Below are 21,270 nucleotides of genomic sequence, written 5' to 3'. Positions count from 1 at the left end.
TCCCGCGCCCGCGCCCCCTAGCAGCGGCCTGGGCACACGGGGCCCTCGAGGCTGCGCACGCGCGACCACCAGTTGCTGTCACGGGCTTAAGGCCCTAACGCCTCGCCCGTTGGCTTCGCTTCTCGCACAAGCGCAGATCGCCCCCTGCCCCGGGGAGGGGGGGAGAGGGAGGAATGTGCGCATGCGCACTGTCCCCAGCGGGGGGGGCTTTTATGAGCTTGCGCATTCCCCTCATTCCGTGAGTCGGGTTCCCCGCGCGCACGCGCGTCCTCCCTCCGTTGCCGGCCCCTCCCCACGGGTCTCTCGCGAGAGGCCGGGATTTATTCCTACGTGCTGTGCCGTGCTGCTCATGGCGGCGCTGGAGCGGGGGCGCTGAGCTGTTGGGGTAAGTGCGGCCCGAGGAGCGGCCTTGGAGCGCCCGCACCCGCCTAGCCGGGCCCTGTGAGCTCCGAGGGGCGGCGGGAGGGCGACGGGCGGCCTGAGAGCCTGCGTCTCCATCGCCCCCTCCGCCCAACGGTCCCGAGCGGGCAGAGCCCCTCCCCCGCCCTTCCTGTGGTGAGGCGCGGATAGGCCGATGGGGCCCGGCGCGGTAGGCCGCGGCCGGCGCGGGAGCTGCTGGAGTCCCGGGAGCTGTGGGCCGATGATGGGGCCTGAGCAGCGAGAACACTACAAGTCCCAGCGTGCAGTGGGCGGCGGCCCGCCGCGGGGACTGCTGGGGGTGTAGTTCGAGCTGCGTGGGGCCGGGGGCCTGGGCAGGTTCAGTACTACAATTCCCGACAGCCACTGGGCGGGGCAGCCTGCGAGGGCTGCTGGGGGATGGAGGCCTGGGCGGTGCTGGATAGTGGGGCCGGGGCGCGGGGAGGACGATAGGTTCCAAGGTGCTCTATGAGGGGTCCGCCGAGGGCTCTTGGGAGCGGAGTGTGGGCAGCTGCGGGGCTGGAACGGGGGCGAACTACAGGTCCCGGCATGCAGCGCGCAGTCAGCCCCGCCCGGGAGGCAGCGCAGGCCTCTCTTCCTTTGTGTGTGTGGGGGGGAGCAGCCGCCATTTTCCTTTCTCCCCCCTTTTGTATGCGGCGAGGGTCGCAGGCCTGGCCTGTGCTGGCTTGTCGAGGAGCCGTCATGGCCGGCGGCCCCATAGGGCTACGGCCTGCCTGAGCGGGTCTGCGGGGAGGGGCTCCCTCTTGGGCCGATGCTTTGTCACGCTCTGGTCTCCAGTCCCTCACCCCTTTCTCCTAAGCCCCCGGAAGAAGGGCGCTACTTCTCTGCTCAGCGCCTCACGTCCGGGACTGAGGAGTTCGGCACCACCCCAAACTAGGGCGCCCCTGGGTTATTTTTCTCCTCAGTCTTTCGCAGCCGCCACCATCTTGCTGCAAAGTAACGTGTTGTAGCCAGCTTGGAGGCCTGGATGGGGAGGCTGCTGCTCCCTCCAACCTAGTGCTTGGATATCATAGAATATCAGGGTTGGAAGAGACCTCAGGAGGTATCTAGTCCAACCCCCTGCTCAAAGCAGGACCAATACCAACTAAATCATCTCAGCCAGGGCTTTGTCAAGCGGGGCCTTAAAAACTCCTAAGGAAGGAGGTTCCACTATCTCCCTAGGTAACCCATTCCAGTGTTTCACTCTTCTAGTGAAATAGTGTTTCTTAATATCCAGTGCACTGTAAATGTCTGCATGGGCCACTTGGTTTGCTGTAGGCCCCAGTGGTTGCCCTGCTAATGAGAATGATGCATCAGATTCTGTTCTTTGTCTGGTGTAATAACATCATTCCACAAGATACACTGGCTAGCTCTAAACCAGTTTAAAGGATAAAACTAACTTCGCTTTTTAATATTTACCCTTGTTTCAGTTTGAATTGTTTTTAAATACATCTGTTACCTTGCATGGCCTACTAATAAATTTGTCATTTCAACCTCTACCTTGATTCCCCCCCCCCCCCCACCCCCAAATGCTTTTAAACAATCTCAGCTTCAGAGTAATGGCATCTAAAAATTGCTACTTCATTGGCCCAGGTTTGTGGATATCACGTGGAGTTTTCTGGAGTTCTTACGTTACCTTTAGCTGATAGAAGATGCTTAAACAATGAAATATTTTTGGAGGCTCTCCCAAAAGAAACCTTACTATTATAAAATTAGTATTATGTGTTCAGAGCTATGGCTTGCTAGCTAAAAATTTAACATCCCATTTCCATTAAACATGGCAGCATCGTTCTCTTAAACTATATATTAAAAATAAACACATTTGAGTTGCACAAATGGTGTTTTAACCCCATCTGTTGCCTTGTGTGAAACTACATGAGACTACCCATTGTTTCAAAACTGGGCTGTAACAGAAAATGGTTGTGGCTGCAGCCTGGCAATTTTTTGATTCTGATGAACTGAAAACATGCATGTGCAGAGCATTTAATAACCTTTTTTAAATTAATTAAAACTTGAAAGACCTTAAACTGCAAAACATGCATAGCTTTAGCTTTGTCTCCGAGTTAATCCTCTCTGCTGTAAATATACAAATGCAGAGACCAGTGTGACTTGAGGGCTGGGCAGCTGCTCTCCCTGTTTATGGCTGGGAGGAGTATTTATAGCAGCTGAGTTGAAAAGTAAAGAATTTGAGGCAGACACACATTCAGATTTTAGTCAAGTTCTGTCTGACTCACCAAACCTTTTTCAATACTGTAAGAATGGTAAACTCATCTCTACATCAAACCAAAATTATGACATGAAAGTATGTGCTAAAAAAATTTCTGTATCTAATTAAATTAGCCCTAGGCAGACATGTAATTAGGATAAGAAATGTTTTGAATCGCTTCATGAAAGAACGAAGTCATGTTCTTGCAGGGCTAAAAAGTGTTTAATGTAGCATTAATTTAATAGTACCAATAGTGTGCTAGGCAATTTGGATTAAAAATATTTTAATAAGGGGATCCTTACTTTTTTTTGCAAGGCATCCCTTCCCCTTCTTCCCCCCCCCCAAAAAAAAGAATCTCAATGGGTTCTCTCCATTCTTATTGTGTCCCTTAAGTTTCCCTGTTATCTTCTGTGGCAAGTCAGTATATAATCTTCATACTGAGATATGGAGCCCCATTTGCACTGATGATGCTATATAGTAACAATTGGCCCTCCTTAAGACAGCATGGTCTCTGTACATTATGGGCAAGTGGATACTGTCCCTTGATTTTGGTAAAGCTTCTCAGTTTACTCTCCTGCATCTCTCAAATAGCTTGATTTGCTGCAGGTGCTGTGTGGGTGTAGTGAGGGTAGAAATCTTAATAACATAATGCTTTTGGAAACATTTGTAAATAATTTGGTGCACATTCTCGGCTTTTTATGACAAGCTAAATTCCCTGTTCCTGACAGAGCATTAATGATATAGCCATAAGCTTAAACTTTCAAGAAACATCAAAAATCAAGTCTTTTTTCAAGGCTGGATCATGCAGAGAGATGCAGTAGTACAAGTTTGGAAAATTACTGAGATAAACTAGGACTGTGTATATCTGGAAAAAACCCTTCATTTTGAGTGCTAAGGTGTGTGTGTGTGTGTGTGCGCGCGCTTTAGCACATTGCGGGGGGGGGGGGGCTCTAGCCACAAAACAGTGAGTCTATCCTTGTGGATCTGGCTCTGTGGATTTATCCATTATTACAGGGATCCACTGAATCAGGGCTATTTGCATGGAGGCCTTGTGCTTCTGCAGTACCTGAAACCCTCTTGTATCTCCATAGTAGCATAGTTGTGTTAAGAGTTGTCTTACACGTTTCTGATCAAAATTTCCCTTTTGGTATGGTATTTTCAGATTATGGAGGAGGAATCTTAAATCAGTGTGGACTCAGTCAGTATTATGCTTCACAGTGGATGATGGTTTCTCAAGTCCTGCTGGGAGAAAGGGGGAATGATGCTGTGAAGAAGGCACTCATAGGCTGAGTTGCTGTCCTCAGCCTCCAGATGATGTGGGGAATATCATAGAAATATAGTGCTGATAGGGACCTCAAAGTCATCATGTGTAGCCCCCTGCACTGAGGCATGACCGAGTAAACCTAGACATTTCCTGACAGATGTTTGTCTAACCTGTTCTTAAAAACATCTGATGGGGATTCCTGAACTTCCTAATATCTAACCTAAATCTCCTTTGCTGTAGATCAAACCCTTTGTCTTGTCCTGCCTTCAGTGGACATAGAGAACAATTGACAATACTCCTCTTTCTAACAGCCCTTAACATATTTGCAGACTGTTATCAGCTACCCCCTCAGTCCTCTTTTCTCAAGCCTGATTTTTTTACCTTTCTTCATAGGTCATGTTTTCTAAATCTTTGATCATTTTTGTTGCTGTCTGCTGGGCTTTTTCTACGTTTTTCTACATCTTTCCTAATGTGCGATACCCAGAACTGGACATAGTATTCCACCTGAGGCCTCACCAGTGCTAAGCAGAGTGGGATAATTTTCTTGTCTTACTTACAACTCTTGTGTTAATATGCCCCAGAATATTAACCTTTTTTGCAGCTGCATCAGTTCTCGCATTTAATTTGTGATCCACTTTAACCTCCTCCCAATATTTTCCAGCAGTACTACCACCAACCCAGTTATTCCTCATTTTGTCGTACCATTGGTTTTTGCTTCCTAAATGCAAATTACTTCACCGCCTTTATTGAATTTCATCTTGTTGAACTCAGTCCTATTCTCCAATTTATCAAGATCCTTTTGAATTCTAATCCTGTCTTCCACAATGCTTGCAACTTCTCCCAGCTTGCTGTTGTCTGGAAATTTTATAAGCATGCTCTCCATTCCCTTATCCAGATTAATGAAAAGATTAAATACTAGACCCAGGACTGAGCCCTGTGGGATGCCACTACATGTGCCTTCCCAGTTTGGACAGTGAGACATTGATAACTACTCAATGAATAGTGTTTCAACCAGTTGTGATATGTAACTTCACTGTTTTCCTAGCCAGGGAACACACTTGTACAGGCTTGTATACAGGATTTACTTATGCCCGCAATGGTTTCTTTCACTTAGTAGTCCAGTGTATTAGATGTCAGTTTCTGTTTCAAGCCCTCTGCTTGTAGAAATTGAAACAGTATGTGTTCGGAAAGGATTGTAATGACCAGTCATTATTACAGAGTGGAATAGTCTAATAGTATAATGATGCTGTTCATTGGCTCTAGGTGTTGCATAATGAGGTTTTGAAATGTCATAAAATGACAAATGATGGTACAACTTGTCTATGTTATGTCAGAGTATGCAGGCTGTTCACTTACAGCAATGACAGATTCAAGGGACACCATCAGTTGTATAAAACTGAATCACTTTGCAAAGTCAAAGTAGTTCTAGGTACTAGACCTGCACGTATATCTCCCTGACCATATTGGTTTTTTTTAAAGTTTCTGGTTGTGTCAAAGGCCCATACCAACAGCAGGGGAGGCTTGTTGATTAAACGGTGAAACTGACTAGACATAAAGTGCTGTTAAATGGATCATATAAACAGTTTAGGAGAAAAGGTTCAAATTTTACATAAATGACCCCTTTCATTCACTTGGTATTGATCAAAGCAAGGTTACTGTTGCAGTGTTTTTATATGTATATCTGCAGAGGCCATCATGAGTTGGAAATGTTTCTGTTCCCTCCCTGGTTGGAGGTGGATCCTCTTGGGAATCTAAGACCAAAAATGGGAAAACTAGAGTGTATCTATAAAAGCAGATAATCTTGTCCAACATGGGACAAACCTGCAGCATTAAGGTAGTGGCAAAGTACTTGGTGGTAGGAAATTATGGTTTATAATATGTTTATCCCAATTATACTTAGTGTGTGTTTTGTTTTTTTTCTTTTCCAGTATGAAGTGTAACAGAACAGAATTTACCACCTGAAACTGCTGCTTCAAGTTCAGATCAGGAAAGGAAAACGCCACATTGTAACAACAAAACAAGACCAAAGAAGAGTAAACCTATATTGAAGACACAACACTTGATCTGAAACAAGAAGTTTGTGCCTACTCAACAGCTTCAAAAGAGCACGTCCCAACGCTGCTAGTAGTCTTTGTTTTCTCCAGTGCTGCACTGAAACTCCCCAGTGCAGCAGCAGTTATATTCTTTATTATCTTCATAGATCATTTTCCTCTCGCTGTCTTTTTTTAATAATAGCAGTCTTCATACTTTGAAACGTGTGCTGAAACAGAAGAATCAGCGAATACTACTGAAAGTGCAATATTTGAATATCACTGCGAGGTTGGTGCATGTACTATGTTAAACAGTTATAAATGGTTCTGAACTAAATCTTTCAATTATTTGGAATATAACACACAACTTGTTAACAAATGTACACTATTGCCTAGACTAGTGTTTGTTGGCCTCAAATGTATGAGGGTAGAATTAATAGAACCTGATAGCTTCCATTTAAAACTATTTATGGAATCTCTTTAAGAATTGTAGCTTGTGGTCACTTGGCCAGTAACAGAAAGCAATCTTGTAAATGCATGCAATCATTTCTCAAAACGTCTAGAATTTTCTCCAGGTTTCTCTTGAAATATCAGTTTACTTTAATGCTTTAAATTGGTATCGCTTGTAAATAAAATTCCTATTTTTCCTCAAATACTGATATTGCTGCAGTCGATAGTCCCCACTTCTGTAAACCGGCAGGTTAGATGTACCAGATGACTTCTTTTGCTAGTGGACTCCTGAGTTGAGAGTATCCATGGGTCCAGTCTAGCAAAAAGCATCTGACTTCTGCATTGCAAAAAATGATCCAAGCTTCTGTAGACTAGTGCAGCAATTCCAACCTTTTTTTTTTTTTTTTTTTAATCTGGCTTCTTCTTTGGAAGCTGCCTCGAGCACCTTTTTGTGATGGGACTCTGGATAAGTGGCACATGTAAATCAACAAGGTTCTTGTTTGATTTTGTTATATTTCAACATTATAAAATTCAGTTGAAATAGCCGTAGAAATATGTCAAGCACTTGGAAAGAACTTGTTAAATTTTCCTTGCTGTTTTTCTCCTTCTACTGCATACCTTAGTGCCAACCTGGGCAATGCATCTCCTGTTGGACTGAAATTATCATATTATGGCCAATCAGTAAATTTTTTTCACCGTTCTAGAAATAGTCTTAATATTAAACCCAAACTAGCTCAAATGGTATAATTCAAAAACTTCCTTTGAGCAAGAGAAATTACAGCGAAGTGCCTTTACCTTGTTAGTTGAGGTTTCTTTGAATGTAGGTTTTTAATTTCTTTGCATATTTGTAACACTTGAATACTTCTAGTTCCACTGGCATTTACTGGCAGTTCTGCTTCAGAAGCATGCAGAGGCCATTTTTCAAATGGATTTCATAAAACTTGGGACCTTTTTATCAATGTGAGGTGTCTGCCATCCTCACTATAGCTTTCAGAGTAGGTTAGTTGCTTCACCCATACTGTTGCTGAGCTATTTTCAGTTTGAAAGCCATTTCCTCACTATTGACCATTTGCAGGACACCAGCTCCTCTTTTTTTAAATAATTTTTAGTGGCTGTTAAAGCCAATCAATAGGGAGTATTTAAAGGTGTTGCCTTCCCTTGATGCTGTCTGCCTCACAAAGGAAGGTGCCCTAGGGGTTGCACCACTATGAAGGTGGGTATCCCAAAGCCTGAAATTCTGGTCTGGCTTAGGCTTATGACAGAGGGCTCTGCTACAGTGTAGAACTGTGGAGGGCATTCTGGTCATTGTAACATTTAAGGAATAAAGATATTTTGAGCATCTGTCTGAATATACCAGGATTATGGTTTTGAAGCTTCTTGTAGTTTTAGAATTTTGCCTTTGGAGCTAGTGTTCTAGTGGTAAGTGCATTTGATATTATCTCCATGATATCATGTATTAGTATGTTTTGGCATAGCTACTAGAAATTCTTTAGGTATTCTCTAAAGCTTCTACTACTTGCTAATATTTAAACTGAGAATGTAACTGTCTTGTGTTAAGCTTTAGTTGATGTATTTCTTGATGCTTGATTTGTTTGAAACATTTTATTCAGTCATAGAAGTTATGAACCTTGGTTATTACTGAGTTGAGAAATTGCATCAGTCTGAACAAGACTCAGGTAAAGTGGTCAGGTTTTTCTTAAAAGCTTTTCACTCTTGTTTGTTAAGTCATAATGATGTATGAATTCATTCTTTTATCAGAAAGCTCTAAACATTCCAGTGTAGCAGAAAAATCTCTCCTGTTCTGATGTAACTGCATATGAAATGTTTCCTGTCACTTGGGATGTCCCAAGAAAATAGGAAAAATGGTTTTGAAGCAGCTTGGTGGAGTTACTGTTTTCACAGGAGAAGGAAAGTGTCCTGCCCCACATATAACTTTACTGATCCAAACTTTGTTTTTATTCAGTTACGAGTTTTAATGTGGTGGCAACAAAACCTGGGATAGTTAACTTGACTGTACAGCAACTGTTTATAAAACTCAATATTTGCATTTTTATCTAATATTTACCATAAATGATTAGTTTTCAGTATTTTCACTTGTACCCTAGCTCCATGGAAGAACAGATCTTTCTATGACATGCTTCAAGGCTTTTCAATAAAATGCTAAATATGGCTGAAGAGAAATCAACTGCCTAAACTAAGGCTTGTAGCAAAGCTGCTGGCCACTGTACTATACCAAACGGAGAACAGTTAAAATTCTGGGCAGTAGAGGGTTCAGCTTGCTCTTGATGTTACATGAAGGACCAGATCCTGCAGGAAGTGTACCGCTTGCAGTTCCCAGTAAGAATAGATGAAAGTTTTCAGGTGCTTGGCACCTCTCAAGATTTGTCTTTGTCTGTGTTCTGCCCTCTCTCTCAGAGAAGCTCTTGTAATGAAAGACATGGAAAGTTGTTAAAAATGGGAAAAGTGAAACACTCAAGCCTTCCTAAAATTGTAGTTTTCTCTCAAACTTAACTAGTCTTTCAACTTTCAGATATTCCAATTTATGAGTATTGTATTGCTAGACACAAGATTTCTACAGAATTTAATTTGGAGAAGCTCTTCACTGGCATAGATACAAAGCAAAACCCGGATCCTGTACCCATTTAAATCAATGGGAATCTTCCCACAGGTTTCAGTGGGAGCCATGTCAGGTCCCCTGACAACTGTTGGTAGTGTCAGGTTCAATCTTGCTGAAGTGGTAACTACTGCTTCCCTTAACCTAACCTGTTCTGCTCTCTCTTTAAAATGGAACACCACCTATCCCATTCTCAGTGTGGAGCATACTATACGATGGAAGAAGTTAGAAGATGGAAGAGGCTCTGAATTGATTTTTAGCAACTGCTATTATAATTGCAGTTTAGAGGATTTTAAATTAGTCTCTGTATAACATCTGTGGTAACTACCTCTGCTGTAGAGGTACTTCTATACACTCTCCTTCCAATGTTTATCCCCTTTTGGCCTCTAGCTTTTGTGTAGGATCTGGCTATGCTGCTGCTAGTTTGAGCAAGCCTGTGAGTGGAAAGAAAATGGAAATGCAGGACTAGAAATGTAGCCACGTATGCTTTTCTTGAAAAGAATTCAGTAAACCTGTGCAAACAACTGAAATGTAGGTTTAATATTTCTGTGTGAAGTTCTGATTAGTTTAACCTCTTATAGGATATAGACTTGACTAACAGTGACTTGCGTGTGTTTAAAGTTGTGCTAAATATTGACTAGTTATAATATTGTACTATGTTATCACAGCTGTATGAGATGGAGAACCATTATACTGTGTCATCAGATCCTCTCCCCCCTCCTGCAGCTCCCCCTCCTTCTCTTCTTTTACCTTTCTCTTCATCTTCTACCTCATCTGGGTCTAAAAAGCAGAAGAGGACCCCCCTGTATCAGAGATCTGTAAGTCAGGGCAGCAGTCTATACCTCTGTGTTTTAATAGCATGGGGAGTCTTAGGGGCTAACAACTTTGCACATACATTCTCCCTTTTCAACTTTTCTAATATCAAACCTTTTAACAAGTTAAAGAATCCAATTCCTTCTGAGCCAATTGGAAATCCTAGCTGTTTTTTGTTTTCCTGTATCTGTTTCAGAAACTTTTACCACATGAAAATGTCATTTGTCTTTTTCCCCCCACACACACTCTTTTTGGTGCTGTGTATGTGTAACTGCCACTTGGTCCAAGTACATCCTGTGGGGATGTATATTATTGACTTTGACTATTTCCTGGTATAAGCTACCCTATCTGCCTTTAATCTTAAACTGTAAAATGAGGGGCTGGGATGGATCATAGAACTAAAACAGCACTTGTGGTCTGTGTTGACACCCTTACATGACACTCCATTTTTAAAAAGCCAGTATATAACAAATATGTTCCAAGTGAAGTCCTGTTGAGAAGCAGCAAGCACAGTACCCTCAGCAATAACTTCCAGACATGTCTCTCTCTTTTCTTATGCCACCACTCAAAGCACTGATGTAGTTTCTCTTTGAGAAAGAGTCAGAACCTGGCCCTTGCAGGCATTTGATTGCCCTAGGCTTACTGTCCATTCTACTTAGCAGGAAATCCATTACTATTTTGTGGCTTAAGAAATTTACAGCCAGAGTTGTGCTACCCGCCTCGAGATCAATAACATCACTCTGGCCGGCAAACTAATATGCACGGCTTTAACCGTAGATTTGAGTACACTGAGTGCCTAATTCTGTGCTGTAGTTAAAAAGTATTGCCATTATACAAGCTATTCTGAAGCCTTTTAAACCTATAAATGTTAACTGGTTTTGAATGTTACTCTGGTGCTGTAACAGATCAGAATATATATAGGTATCTGAGAACAAAAAGGAAACCCTCAATCAGTTTCTTAAACAGATACATTGGAAACTGCAACAACTGAAAACATTAAATGTAGTGTCTCAAACTGCATGTTGATGGCACTTTGTCTTGAATGGTCTCTGTGAATTGCACGATGTTCATGGTTTCTTGTAATGTTAGGACCTCCTCTTTATAATAGCTACTAATTTGGTCTTATTTTAAAACATAAATAGCACACTTCTGCTTCCAAGTATCAAAGTGTTAAGAATAAGAGATTCTTATGGAGGGCTCCCATATTTATAAATCTAAAGAACTATTTCTTTAAATGCATTTCAGAATTTTGTGTGTCTCTAAAGAAGAGTCTTGTAGAGAAACGTTAAAGGATGGTTGAATTAATCTAACTTTTTTCCTTCTTCTAACTCCATTATTATTCAATGAAGTTTTTAAAAGCTCTGCCAGGCTCCAACCAATATTTAATTACTATTACAATCGGGTTAAACTTTTTCACTGGTTGTCTAAAACTTTAACTTTTACAGTCACCAAATGTATGCGCAACACAAATAAAATTTGGCTATTTAAAAGCCTTATAAATATTTATTAGTTCCATGTGGGAAGAATCTTAACATGGTCATTAAGGAAATTAGGCAAACTTCATCAGTGAAAGGTTATATTTTACCTGGATGCTAATTCTAGTTTGACTGTGAAATGTAAAGCAGTGAATATAAGAATTCTTCTACTGACTATCTTAATACAGTATTTAATTAAAAAAAAAAAATGCAAAATGTGTCTGGGTAAATTAGAATGAAATCTGACTTGATAAGCAAACTTTATTTTTATGTAGTGATTACAGCATGTTTTTTGTTAAATCTATTAGTTTTCTAAATTTGAGTATTACCATCTTAAGTTAAATTACTTTAGAGATGTTTTATCATGAAGAATTGTCCAAAATTCTATTTGCCTGTTGGTCAGTTGTTGCTTTTTCATAACATTCAACAAGCTCTTCACTTCATATTTATTATACTTATCATGCACTGGTGTAATATTTTCAGGGGTTGGGAAGATAAACTTTTTGTTTTGGAATAGTTATAGCTTACCTTTCATTTCTTTAAATAGATGAGCTTTGATCCAAACCTTCTCCACAACAATGGACACAACGGGTACCCCAATGGTACTTCGGCAGCACTGCGTGAAACTGGGGTTATTGAAAAACTGCTGACCTCTTATGGATTCATTCAGTGTTCAGAACGGCAAGCTAGACTGTTCTTCCACTGTTCACAGTATAATGGCAACCTGCAGGAGCTTAAAGTAGGAGGTAATAAGTCAACCAATAAGATTCTCTGCATTCTAAATTGCAATTCTCAATCTTATACCTTGTAACACAAAGTTCTGATGCATCTAACCACCCCTACAGACACATAGTTACTTCTGACTGGCCAAACTGACAGTTGAATTAGAAATCTCCCAGTAGAAAGGAAAACCAAAGAGAAAACTCTGAGTCATTTAAGGCTTTTGCCATTTGTCAGTGATTGTTTTATTGCTACCTTTGAGAAGGAGTCATTCTGGGACAAATTTAAGTGGTAGGGATATGGAAACTATGTAAAAAAAGCAACACAACTTTTGCCTATTTTCCCCCTGTTCTTGAGTCCATCGACTATGTTATTCCCAGATGTACTCCATTAATTTCAGTAGAGTTGCACTAGGGATGGATGACCTTATTTCAGTAGGGAGACATTATTCCCCCCACTATTCTGCTTGATCTGGCAGTAAAAATTAAAAACCGAATTTCACAACACATCTATCATGGAACCTGGTGTCGTTTGGTATTGAGTCAACTGAAGGTATTAGAATTAGGTTGGAAGTGGCAAGACTTTAAAACACAGCCCTTTCGATCACTAGCAAAAAGGGCGAATAAACTGAATGAATATTATCAGGAGAAATTTCACACGCAAAATGTCCTCCAACAGTAGTAAGGGAGTTGAGAATTCACTTGTGGTGGTCAGACAGCAGAGTGTAGAGCTGATAAATGTCATTACTTCATGCATGTGTTTCTCCTTTCTCGCCCCTTTTTTTGTTTAGTCCTCTTGTTCTCTGCTTATTTGTCTATTTTTTTTAAATCCTAAATTTTTAATGTAAACATAGCGCTTGAGGGTCCTGTGTTACTATTGTGGTTTTGATTCTTGCAGATGATGTTGAATTTGAAGTATCTTCTGACCGCCGAACTGGAAAACCTATTGCTGTTAAATTGGTGAAGATAAAACCAGAAATTTTACCTGAAGAGCGAATAAATGGACAAGTTAGTTGCTTTGATGTCTAATTTCTATATGCAAATAATTTATATCCGTTTTACTCTAATACAAAAGGACAAATCCCATTTTTTGCACGCATAATCTTAGTTGCATAAATTTTTCAATTAAATTGAAAGTGTTTTTTATCTGACTTTGGCAAAAATATGAAGATTCAGTTTGGGCTTTTATTAAACCCCAAACACTTCTTACAGTCAACAGAAGTACTGTGAGTTTAAAACTTTGCAGCATGGCATCCTCTTGTGGATTACATTTAAAGTGCATCCCTGAGTGTGTAGTAGAGGATATTAAAGTTCGGTTTGTATTGCACAGTGCTGCTCCTGAAATGATTAGCAATGGATATTTTTTTTTTTTTTTGACTGGTAGGTTGTGTGCGCTGTTCCTCACAATTTAGAGAGTAAATCTCCAGCTGCCCCGGGTCAGAGTCCAACAGGGAGTGTATGCTACGAACGTAATGGGGTAAAACTCATGTATTTTACTTAAACTTTTGAGTGACCAACCAGTGTGATCTGTACACAGAAAAAAAAAATTAAAAAATTGGCACTGTTTTTGAAGTAGACAGTTTAAACTGCAGTTGTCACCCAGTCTTAATTTTTTTCTAAGAACTACAAACACTAATTAATTACCACAAATATAGAAACCTCTGTTGACTTCCATATGTTTTTGACAACTTATTCTGCCATAATACCTTTGTTAAAGAATTTAATGTAGAACTAAATACCTAGTTATAGATTCTTACTAGTTATGATTATGATTTAATGTCAGTTAATAATTAACAACTAACTGTTCATAGGATCTTTATTTTCTTTGACTTAACTCTTTTGCCCTTTGGAAATCAACTTAAAAGTAATGGCAATACTGTGTACAAACCTTTCAACTCCTCAAGTTGCTGGGTATGGACTCAGCAAAACCACGAGCACCAAGGGACCAAAACGTTCTCGCATGCAACGTTTTCACAATTTCCAGCTTTTTCACAAATGTTGAAATAATGTAACTTGAAATGGAAAATAATTATTAAATTAATGCCACATTGACATTTATTCTTGTTTAAAGCAAGGCTGCATTTTGCAAATAGAGTAATGCTAGTGAACCTTAATTTGCAGGAAGTGTTTTACCTGACTTACACCCCTGAGGATGTTGATGGAAATGTACAGCTGGAAACTGGAGATAAAATAAATTTTGTAATTGATACAAATAAACAGTAAGTTGATACTTCTATTTCCTGATTACACACCAAATTAACAATGTGGTGTTTCAGAAACACAGGGCTGGAAGGGACATTGAGAAGTCATGTGCACTGAGGCAAGACCAAGTAAACCTAGACCATCCCTGACAAGTGTTTGTTCAAACTGTTTTTTAAAAACCTCCAATGATGGGGATTCCACAACCTCCCTTGGAGAATGCTATTACGGAGCTTAATTACTCTTATAGTTAGTTTTTCATAATACACCTCTACCCCTATATAAAACTGTCCTCGGGAGCCAAAAAATCTTACCACATTATAGATGAAACTGCGTTATATCGAACTTGCTTTGATCCGCCGGAATGCCCCCCCACCTCGAGCACTGCTTTACTGCATTATATTTGAATTTGTGTTATATCGGGTCGCATTATATTGGGGTAGAGGTGTATCTCACCTAAATTTTCCTCACTCTAGATTAAACCTGTTACTACTTGTCCGACCTTCAGTGTACGTGGAGAACAACTGATTGCAGTCCTTTTTGAATCAGCCCTTATTGTATATCTGAAGACTATCAGGTCCTCCTTCGGTCTTGTTTTCTCAAAACTACACATGCCTGGTTTTTTACTTTTCCTTGTAGCTCAGGTTCTCTAAACTTTTGATCGCTTTTGTTGCTGTCCTCTGAACTCTTTCCAAACTGTCCCCATGTATCCTGATGTGACACCCAGAACTGGACACCTTACTCCAGATGAGGCCTCACCAGTGCTGAGCAGAGTGGGATAATTACCTTAAGCCTTACTTATGACACTCATGTTAATAAATGCCAGAATATTAGCCATTTTTGCAACTGTATCACATGGACTCTGATTTCCCCCACCCCATAATTTCCAGATTCTTCTCAGCAACACTGTCTAGCCAGTTATTCCCCATTTTGTAGTTTTGCATTTGATTTTTTTTAACCTTCCTAAATGTAGTACTTAACTCTGTATGTATATAGTTTCGTCTGGTTAAATTCATACCAATTGTTCAATTTATCATCAACGTTGGTGGTTGCACACAAGATTTAGAAATCAAACTTGTGTACCAGAATTCCTGAAACTGTCTTTTTGATAGTGTTGGCCAAAGGTGCTATATGTCTGATGTAATTACTTTTAAACTTGATGATAAAGTATCTTATTTATTTAGTACTGTAAAGATCTATCGAATCTCAAACATAATAGTCTAGCATTTCTTGCTTTAGTTCAAAGATCTTAAATTGCAAATGGGTGTATATTTAAAGCAAGAAAAGATTGGCTAATAGACCTATACTTAAAATTTCTAGGTTTATTTGGTAAGAGTTCTAGTTAGCATGTTCTAGTTTTCTCTACCTTGCCCAGTCAAATAGCAAATAAGAAGGCTGCATTAAATCTGATATGATTATTAAATTGGTCTCATTGTTTAGAGGCACTGCTTAGGTCTACTTTGTCATCGTAATCTACCCTTTTTCCTAGTACTGGTGCTGTAAGTGCTCGTAACATTATGCTATTGAAAAAGAAACAAGCCCGCTGTCAAGGAGTAGTTTGTGCCATGAAGGTAAGCAGAATTTACTCAGCTTTTAAAAAGCTGTTTGAAAGGAGCAATATATGTCTATGCTGTACATAGTAAAGGTTGGGCACAGGGCACATAAACGCTACAGAACTTGATCCATTAACAGTTTAACACAATTACTCTTCTTGACTATTCCTTTTCTTTAAGATGGCTGTGGTAATGTGTGTTTTCCCATTATGTGTCTTAAGTTTCAAAAATACCTTTGACTGGTTCAGTAGCTGTAGATCAGAGTTTCTCAAATGTGGCCACCAGGGGCTTTTCTTGTGGTAACAGCCTAGGAGGCTGTGATGGGAGGAGGCAGGGAGGTAGCAGCCCCGCCCTGTTGCTCCTAGATGCACTGCTTTGGTGTTGGTTGTTGGGGCCACCAGCAGTGGTTGGGCCCTGCTCCCGCTGTGGAGACACCTGGGGCACAATGCTGGAGGCCCGGGCAGTTGGTGAGTTCCCCACCTTCCCTGGGGTGATGGGGTTCAGGTTTTAGGCTTCAGCCCTGAGGTGGCAGGGCAGAGGGAAGGCAGGCTCTGGCCACAGGGCTTTGGGCTCCAAGCCCGCCCTCCATCACCCACCCCCATTACCCCGGCCCCCGCTGCCTCCACCAACCCTCCCATCCAGGGCTTAATCTGTCCCCAGGCTTGACAGGGCTGAGAGTCTGCTGTGAAAAGCAATAGTTTTATGCTTGTTAATATCACTTTTCACAACAGACTTATTAGCTAGCAATAAATAAATTACAATGATTTGGACGTGTATATGCACATATTTAAGTGTTTTAAGAAAAACTATGAGAGCGGCCACCAGTAAGAGTTGAAGGCTGCACTCTGAGGCCACCAAAAAAATTTGTTCTGAGAAACCCCTACTGTAGATCATCTGGGGGCACACACAGTCTGTAACATTTTATTTGGCTTTTTCTCATTGCTTGGTTTTATCTGAGAACTTTGATAAAAAGCAGAGTTCAGAGTACAAGCTATTGTTTTGGTGTTTTAGACAGTTGACTATTTGCTAAACATTGTATGTTCCCTTAGGAGGCCTTTGGATTTATTGAAAGGGGCGATGTCGTAAAGGAGATATTCTTTCACTATAGTGAATTTAAAGGTGACTTAGAAGCCTTACAGCCTGGTGATGATGTGGAGTTTACAATCAAAGACAGAAATGTAAGATCAAATCCCGTAAAATTGAAGACAAGATTCAAATATATATAAAAGATGAGTCTTCTAGTAACTTATACCTCTTCCATCTTTGTTTTGATTTACTTTCTGTTCATAGGGTAAAGAAGTCGCAACAGATGTAAGACTACTGCCTCAAGGAACTGTTATTTTTGAAGATATCAGCATTGAACATTTTGATGGGACTGTAACCAAAGTAATCCCAAAAGTATCCAACAAAAATCAGGTAAACTTAAATATTTCCTAGAGGTCGTCTTCCCAACATTTGCATGTCTGAAATAGAAGAAAGGTGTTCATCTAGTCCCAATTGTATAGTGCTACTCTTACACTTCAGCACAAATGCTGGAACATGAAGATACTGCTGTAGAGTGGTATGAATGAGGGCTTTATCTCCAACAGCACCGCTTAAGACTCTGGCATCTTAGTCCCATAATATTATTCAAAGTAAAATTATTACATTATTATGGCTGTTATGTTACTATATTATCACTACATGTATCTGCAGTGGCTGCTACCAATGGGGAAAGTTAAAGAACAAGTGTTAGGGGGACTCCACATATTTATGTGACTGTTAAAAACTATCATCTGAATGTTAAGAACTGTTGTGGAAATGTGAACTAAAGAAAGGGACTGTGGTGGGGGGAGAATCCTGCCTTTTAAAAGGATAGAGACAATAGGGGAGAAAGATTGCTGCTGCTGCTGGGTTAAAAAGTTTGGGGGTTGGGGTTTTTGTTTTTTTCTCCTTGAGGATTGTTGTGGGTGATAACCCAGACAACATCCAAGGTCCTAAATGCAGACATCGTTTGATTTGATGTTTGAGAAAAGCCTAATAGGTGTATGCTTGGTACTCACCTTTCAGAACAGTTTGTGTTGCTGTATCCCTGTTTCTTCAAGAAAGTACTCTATCATAGACAGTATCTCCGTTTCCTATTATTGTCTTGAAGCTAAAGGGCCTCCTACATTAGGCATACTCCCCCATCTGCAGGTCAGAAGACTGAATATAGAAGCAGGTAGACATTCCTATTCAACAAGTGCTTGAAAACGTTAATTCTGTTTTGGGGCAACCGCTGAAGTCTTATTAGTTTTATGTAGGAGGCGGGCACCATAGGCCACTGAATTGCTGTAAATCTGGGCAGGTCACTTAACATCTGTCTTAGTGTTCCCATATGTAAATCTGAAGTCCGAAGTCCTAAATAGTAACCTACCAATACTTCCGGGAAAACTCAAAGATCAGTTCCTAGTCAGTTAAAGTACAACTAAATAATTTCTTACAAGGCTCAGTTTACAGTCCGGAAGGAATGGCTGGTTCATGAAAAATTTCTCTTCCTTTCCACATGGCCACCAGAATGACCCATTGCCTGGACGCATCAAAGTTGACTTTGTGATTCCTAAGGAACTTCCTTTTGGAGACAAAGATACAAAATCCAAGGTGACACTACTGGAAGGTGACCATGTTAGATTCAACATTTCTACAGATCGACGTGACAAATTGGAACGAGCCACCAATATTGAAGTTCTTCACAATACTTTCCAGTTTACTACTGAAGCTAGAGAAATGGCAAGTATCTTTTTTTTTATCTGTATACATAGGCATGTACTTGGGGAGAGAGGTATGCTGGCTTAATCAGGATTGTTTTGGAGGTTTTTTGCTTTAAGTTGATATATTCTAATGCATCTCTTGACATCTTCACTGAAAACTACTCAAGAAATTATTTCCCTTTATTAGTAGTTTACGCTGGACATGGTACTGTACTGTATTTGCTTTTTTCCTCTACTGCTTCCTGATTATGTATTTGTTTCCAAATGATCATGTGTGTGTGGTTGACTAGTCCGTTCATAATGCTGCGGTTCTACTGTATTTTAAATTAAGGCTTCCTGCTTGCCAACTTTTAAATCAATCCACTTGCCCTGAGGTTCAGACTCTGTAAACTGACGTTAACCCCAATTGTTCCTCTCTAAATCCACATAAGAACTTGTTAGCTCTTCAAACTGTGCATGCTCTCTACTTCTAGTCTAAGAATTTAAGCATAACAAATTTCATGTTTGCTCCAATTCACAGTGGAATTCATAGAGCTGTTTTGGATGCAAAGTCTATAACAGCATACTTTCCAAGGGATAGATTCCTGAAGCTTAAGATAAAAGCTGCTGCAGGATCTACTTGACTACTACATGAGGTTCTTCCTAAGGCTTCCTGCACATGTGACACCTTCAGTATGGTGTAATGGAAAACTGCTTAAAAGACTTCATTTTCTTTGCAGGACAGTTTATGCTCCCTAGTGATTTCAGGAGCTCAGACTCTGTGGTGGACAACACCAAAGAATGTGTGCTGAGGGGGGTGCCTTTCATCCCTATAGACAGTTGAAAAGGAATTAACTGTGGCTTTCAGCATAATTTGGGGAAGTTGCTTGGGCCACCATATAATTCAGCATCTCAAATCCAACCAGACACCATAAAATATACTAAACTCTAAGTGATCTGCCTTAAAGATCTTTTCTTCTGTTGTAAGTCCTGACATGCCTTTTCCATATATTATAGAAGTGGGCAAGGAGGAGCTTGCTCTTGGTATTCATGTTTAAAATGCTACCCAAACAGCTTCTTTTTACTCAGCAAAGACCTGGAACTAATTGACTTATTAAAGAGAAAATATTTGCTGCTAAATAACTCATTCTTATTTTGTTGGTCATACTGTTTGAGTAGCTGGATGGCAACTGGCACTCATGAAAGTATTCACAAATGTTTCATGTTTCCTGAAATTCTCCCCGATCTGGATTACTCATCATTGGCCTATTAGTCTCTTTTCTAGTAACAGAGTAGAAATGATACCACGTGACCAGTTGCATGCTGTTTATTGCAGACAGTGGATAGTTGTAATGAACAATTCACAAAGTATTCAAGGTCTGAACTTAGTCCAAACTATTTGCCAGAAATCAGGAATTACTCACATACAGAAAGACCTAAATTACTTTGTGTTCAAATACTGTTTGACCAGCTCAAGCAAAGAAAATATCTTGGGAGCCTACCTAAGCTGAAAATGCAATGTTGAATATGAAGTCTCTCAAAGGGATTGATGTTCGTCTTCAAATTTCTCCTTTGTAAAAAACAAGGTGTTTTGAGTCCCTACTGCGTTAGACAGTGGGGTTCTAGTTTCTTGTGGGATATTTTTCTTTTTCTTTTTCTTCCCAGCTACATACTAAACTCCGACTTCAGTTTCTCAGTTTTGTTGGCATCAAACCTTCGGTTCTTCTGCCAGTTGATGTGGAGGTCCTGTCGCAGGCAGGTTCTTCACAAAGATCAAATATTTCTGGCAGTTGGGATCAAGGCATTAGTCATGAGGTCAGATACTGATTGCTAATGAGAAAATAAACTAATTTTTCTAGGCAGCCATAAATCTTTCACAAGAGAAGCATATGCTTTAAAGCTGAAAATATAATTTTTGGTTTCAGTCAAATGTTCCAGACTTTGCCTGAGTTCTGTTAGGGTCACTTGGTAGCTGTATCTGCATACAACTACGGTTGTACATGAATCCTCTAATAGTACATCCTATTAAGTTCTTACACAGACTACTGATCCTTCCTCACTTGAGTCTTAGGACTTCTGTCCATCACTTGCAGAGCTTAGAGACAGGTTTTGAGCCTTGGGGTGATGATGTCTTGGAAATTTGGGATTACTTTTGTCCTTTGGACCACCCTCTAAGAGTTGTTACTGCTAGTTTCCCACAATGGGATCTATATCAGCAATTCTGAAAAGGAGAAAGATGCTTCTTCATACTGTAACTCTTCTAGGTGATTGCATATAAAGATACATACTTACTCGTCTCCCTTTTTCAAAGACTTTGAGATGCAAAAGAAACTGGGTTGAACCTGTTTTGCATCTCCTCTTGTCCCTGGGGTTGAGTACTGTGATCTACAAGGGAGCATGTGCATGTACCAGCAGTCATTCTTATAATGCTCTGGCCATGCACTAAGGATATTATACATCCCACAAGTGCAGCTCTGTTCAGACAGACGTCTAAGAACTCTAATTACTTTTCATTGGCTGCAGCAACTGACCAGGTGCCCTGTATCTTTGTGTGTCCCCAGGGTGTGATTGCAGCAATGAGAGATGGCTTTGGTTTCATTAAATGTGTTGACCGGGATGCCCGCATGTTCTTTCACTTCAGTGAAATACTGGATGGAAACCAGCTCCACATTTCAGATGAAGTAGAGTTTACTGTGGTTCCTGTGAGTAAAATTACTACTTTTAAAATACTAATACAAGTACACCTCTACCCCGATATAACATGGGTTCTCATACAACATGGTAAAGCTCTGACACGCTGCTCTTGAGCAGCGTTACAGGTG

At 40.5% G+C, this 21,270-nt stretch overlaps 1 protein-coding gene across 3 annotated transcripts in view; it reads left to right on the top strand.

Moving 5' to 3' along the window:
* The first annotated feature begins 228 nt into the window (after positions 1-228).
* CSDE1 (cold shock domain containing E1) overlaps positions 229-21,270 on the top strand; it is a 44,917-nt gene continuing 23,875 nt past the window's right edge. Inside the window, exons 1-11 of one of the 3 annotated variants that reach the window (XM_039534619.1) lie at positions 229-385; positions 5,816-6,206; positions 11,817-12,015; positions 12,887-12,996; positions 13,373-13,465; positions 14,110-14,207; positions 15,677-15,758; positions 16,790-16,918; positions 17,031-17,156; positions 18,276-18,488; positions 21,010-21,150. In XM_039534619.1, the coding sequence (XP_039390553.1) occupies positions 11,817-12,015; positions 12,887-12,996; positions 13,373-13,465; positions 14,110-14,207; positions 15,677-15,758; positions 16,790-16,918; positions 17,031-17,156; positions 18,276-18,488; positions 21,010-21,150 (1,191 nt within the window). In that variant the 5' untranslated portion in view covers positions 229-385; positions 5,816-6,206. Of the gene's footprint in view, positions 386-5,815; positions 6,207-9,649; positions 9,800-11,816; positions 12,016-12,886; positions 12,997-13,372; positions 13,466-14,109; positions 14,208-15,676; positions 15,759-16,789; positions 16,919-17,030; positions 17,157-18,275; positions 18,489-21,009; positions 21,151-21,270 lie in introns of those variants that run through there. The other 2 variants (XM_039534617.1, XM_039534618.1) reach the window with 2 other exon arrangements.

This window comes from Mauremys reevesii, linkage group 4 (assembly GCF_016161935.1).
Source record: "Mauremys reevesii isolate NIE-2019 linkage group 4, ASM1616193v1, whole genome shotgun sequence".
Classification (NCBI taxonomy): domain Eukaryota; kingdom Metazoa; phylum Chordata; order Testudines; family Geoemydidae; genus Mauremys; species Mauremys reevesii.
The sequence above is the reverse complement of the archived record's forward strand: the minus strand, read 5'-3'. Positions and strand labels throughout refer to the sequence as shown.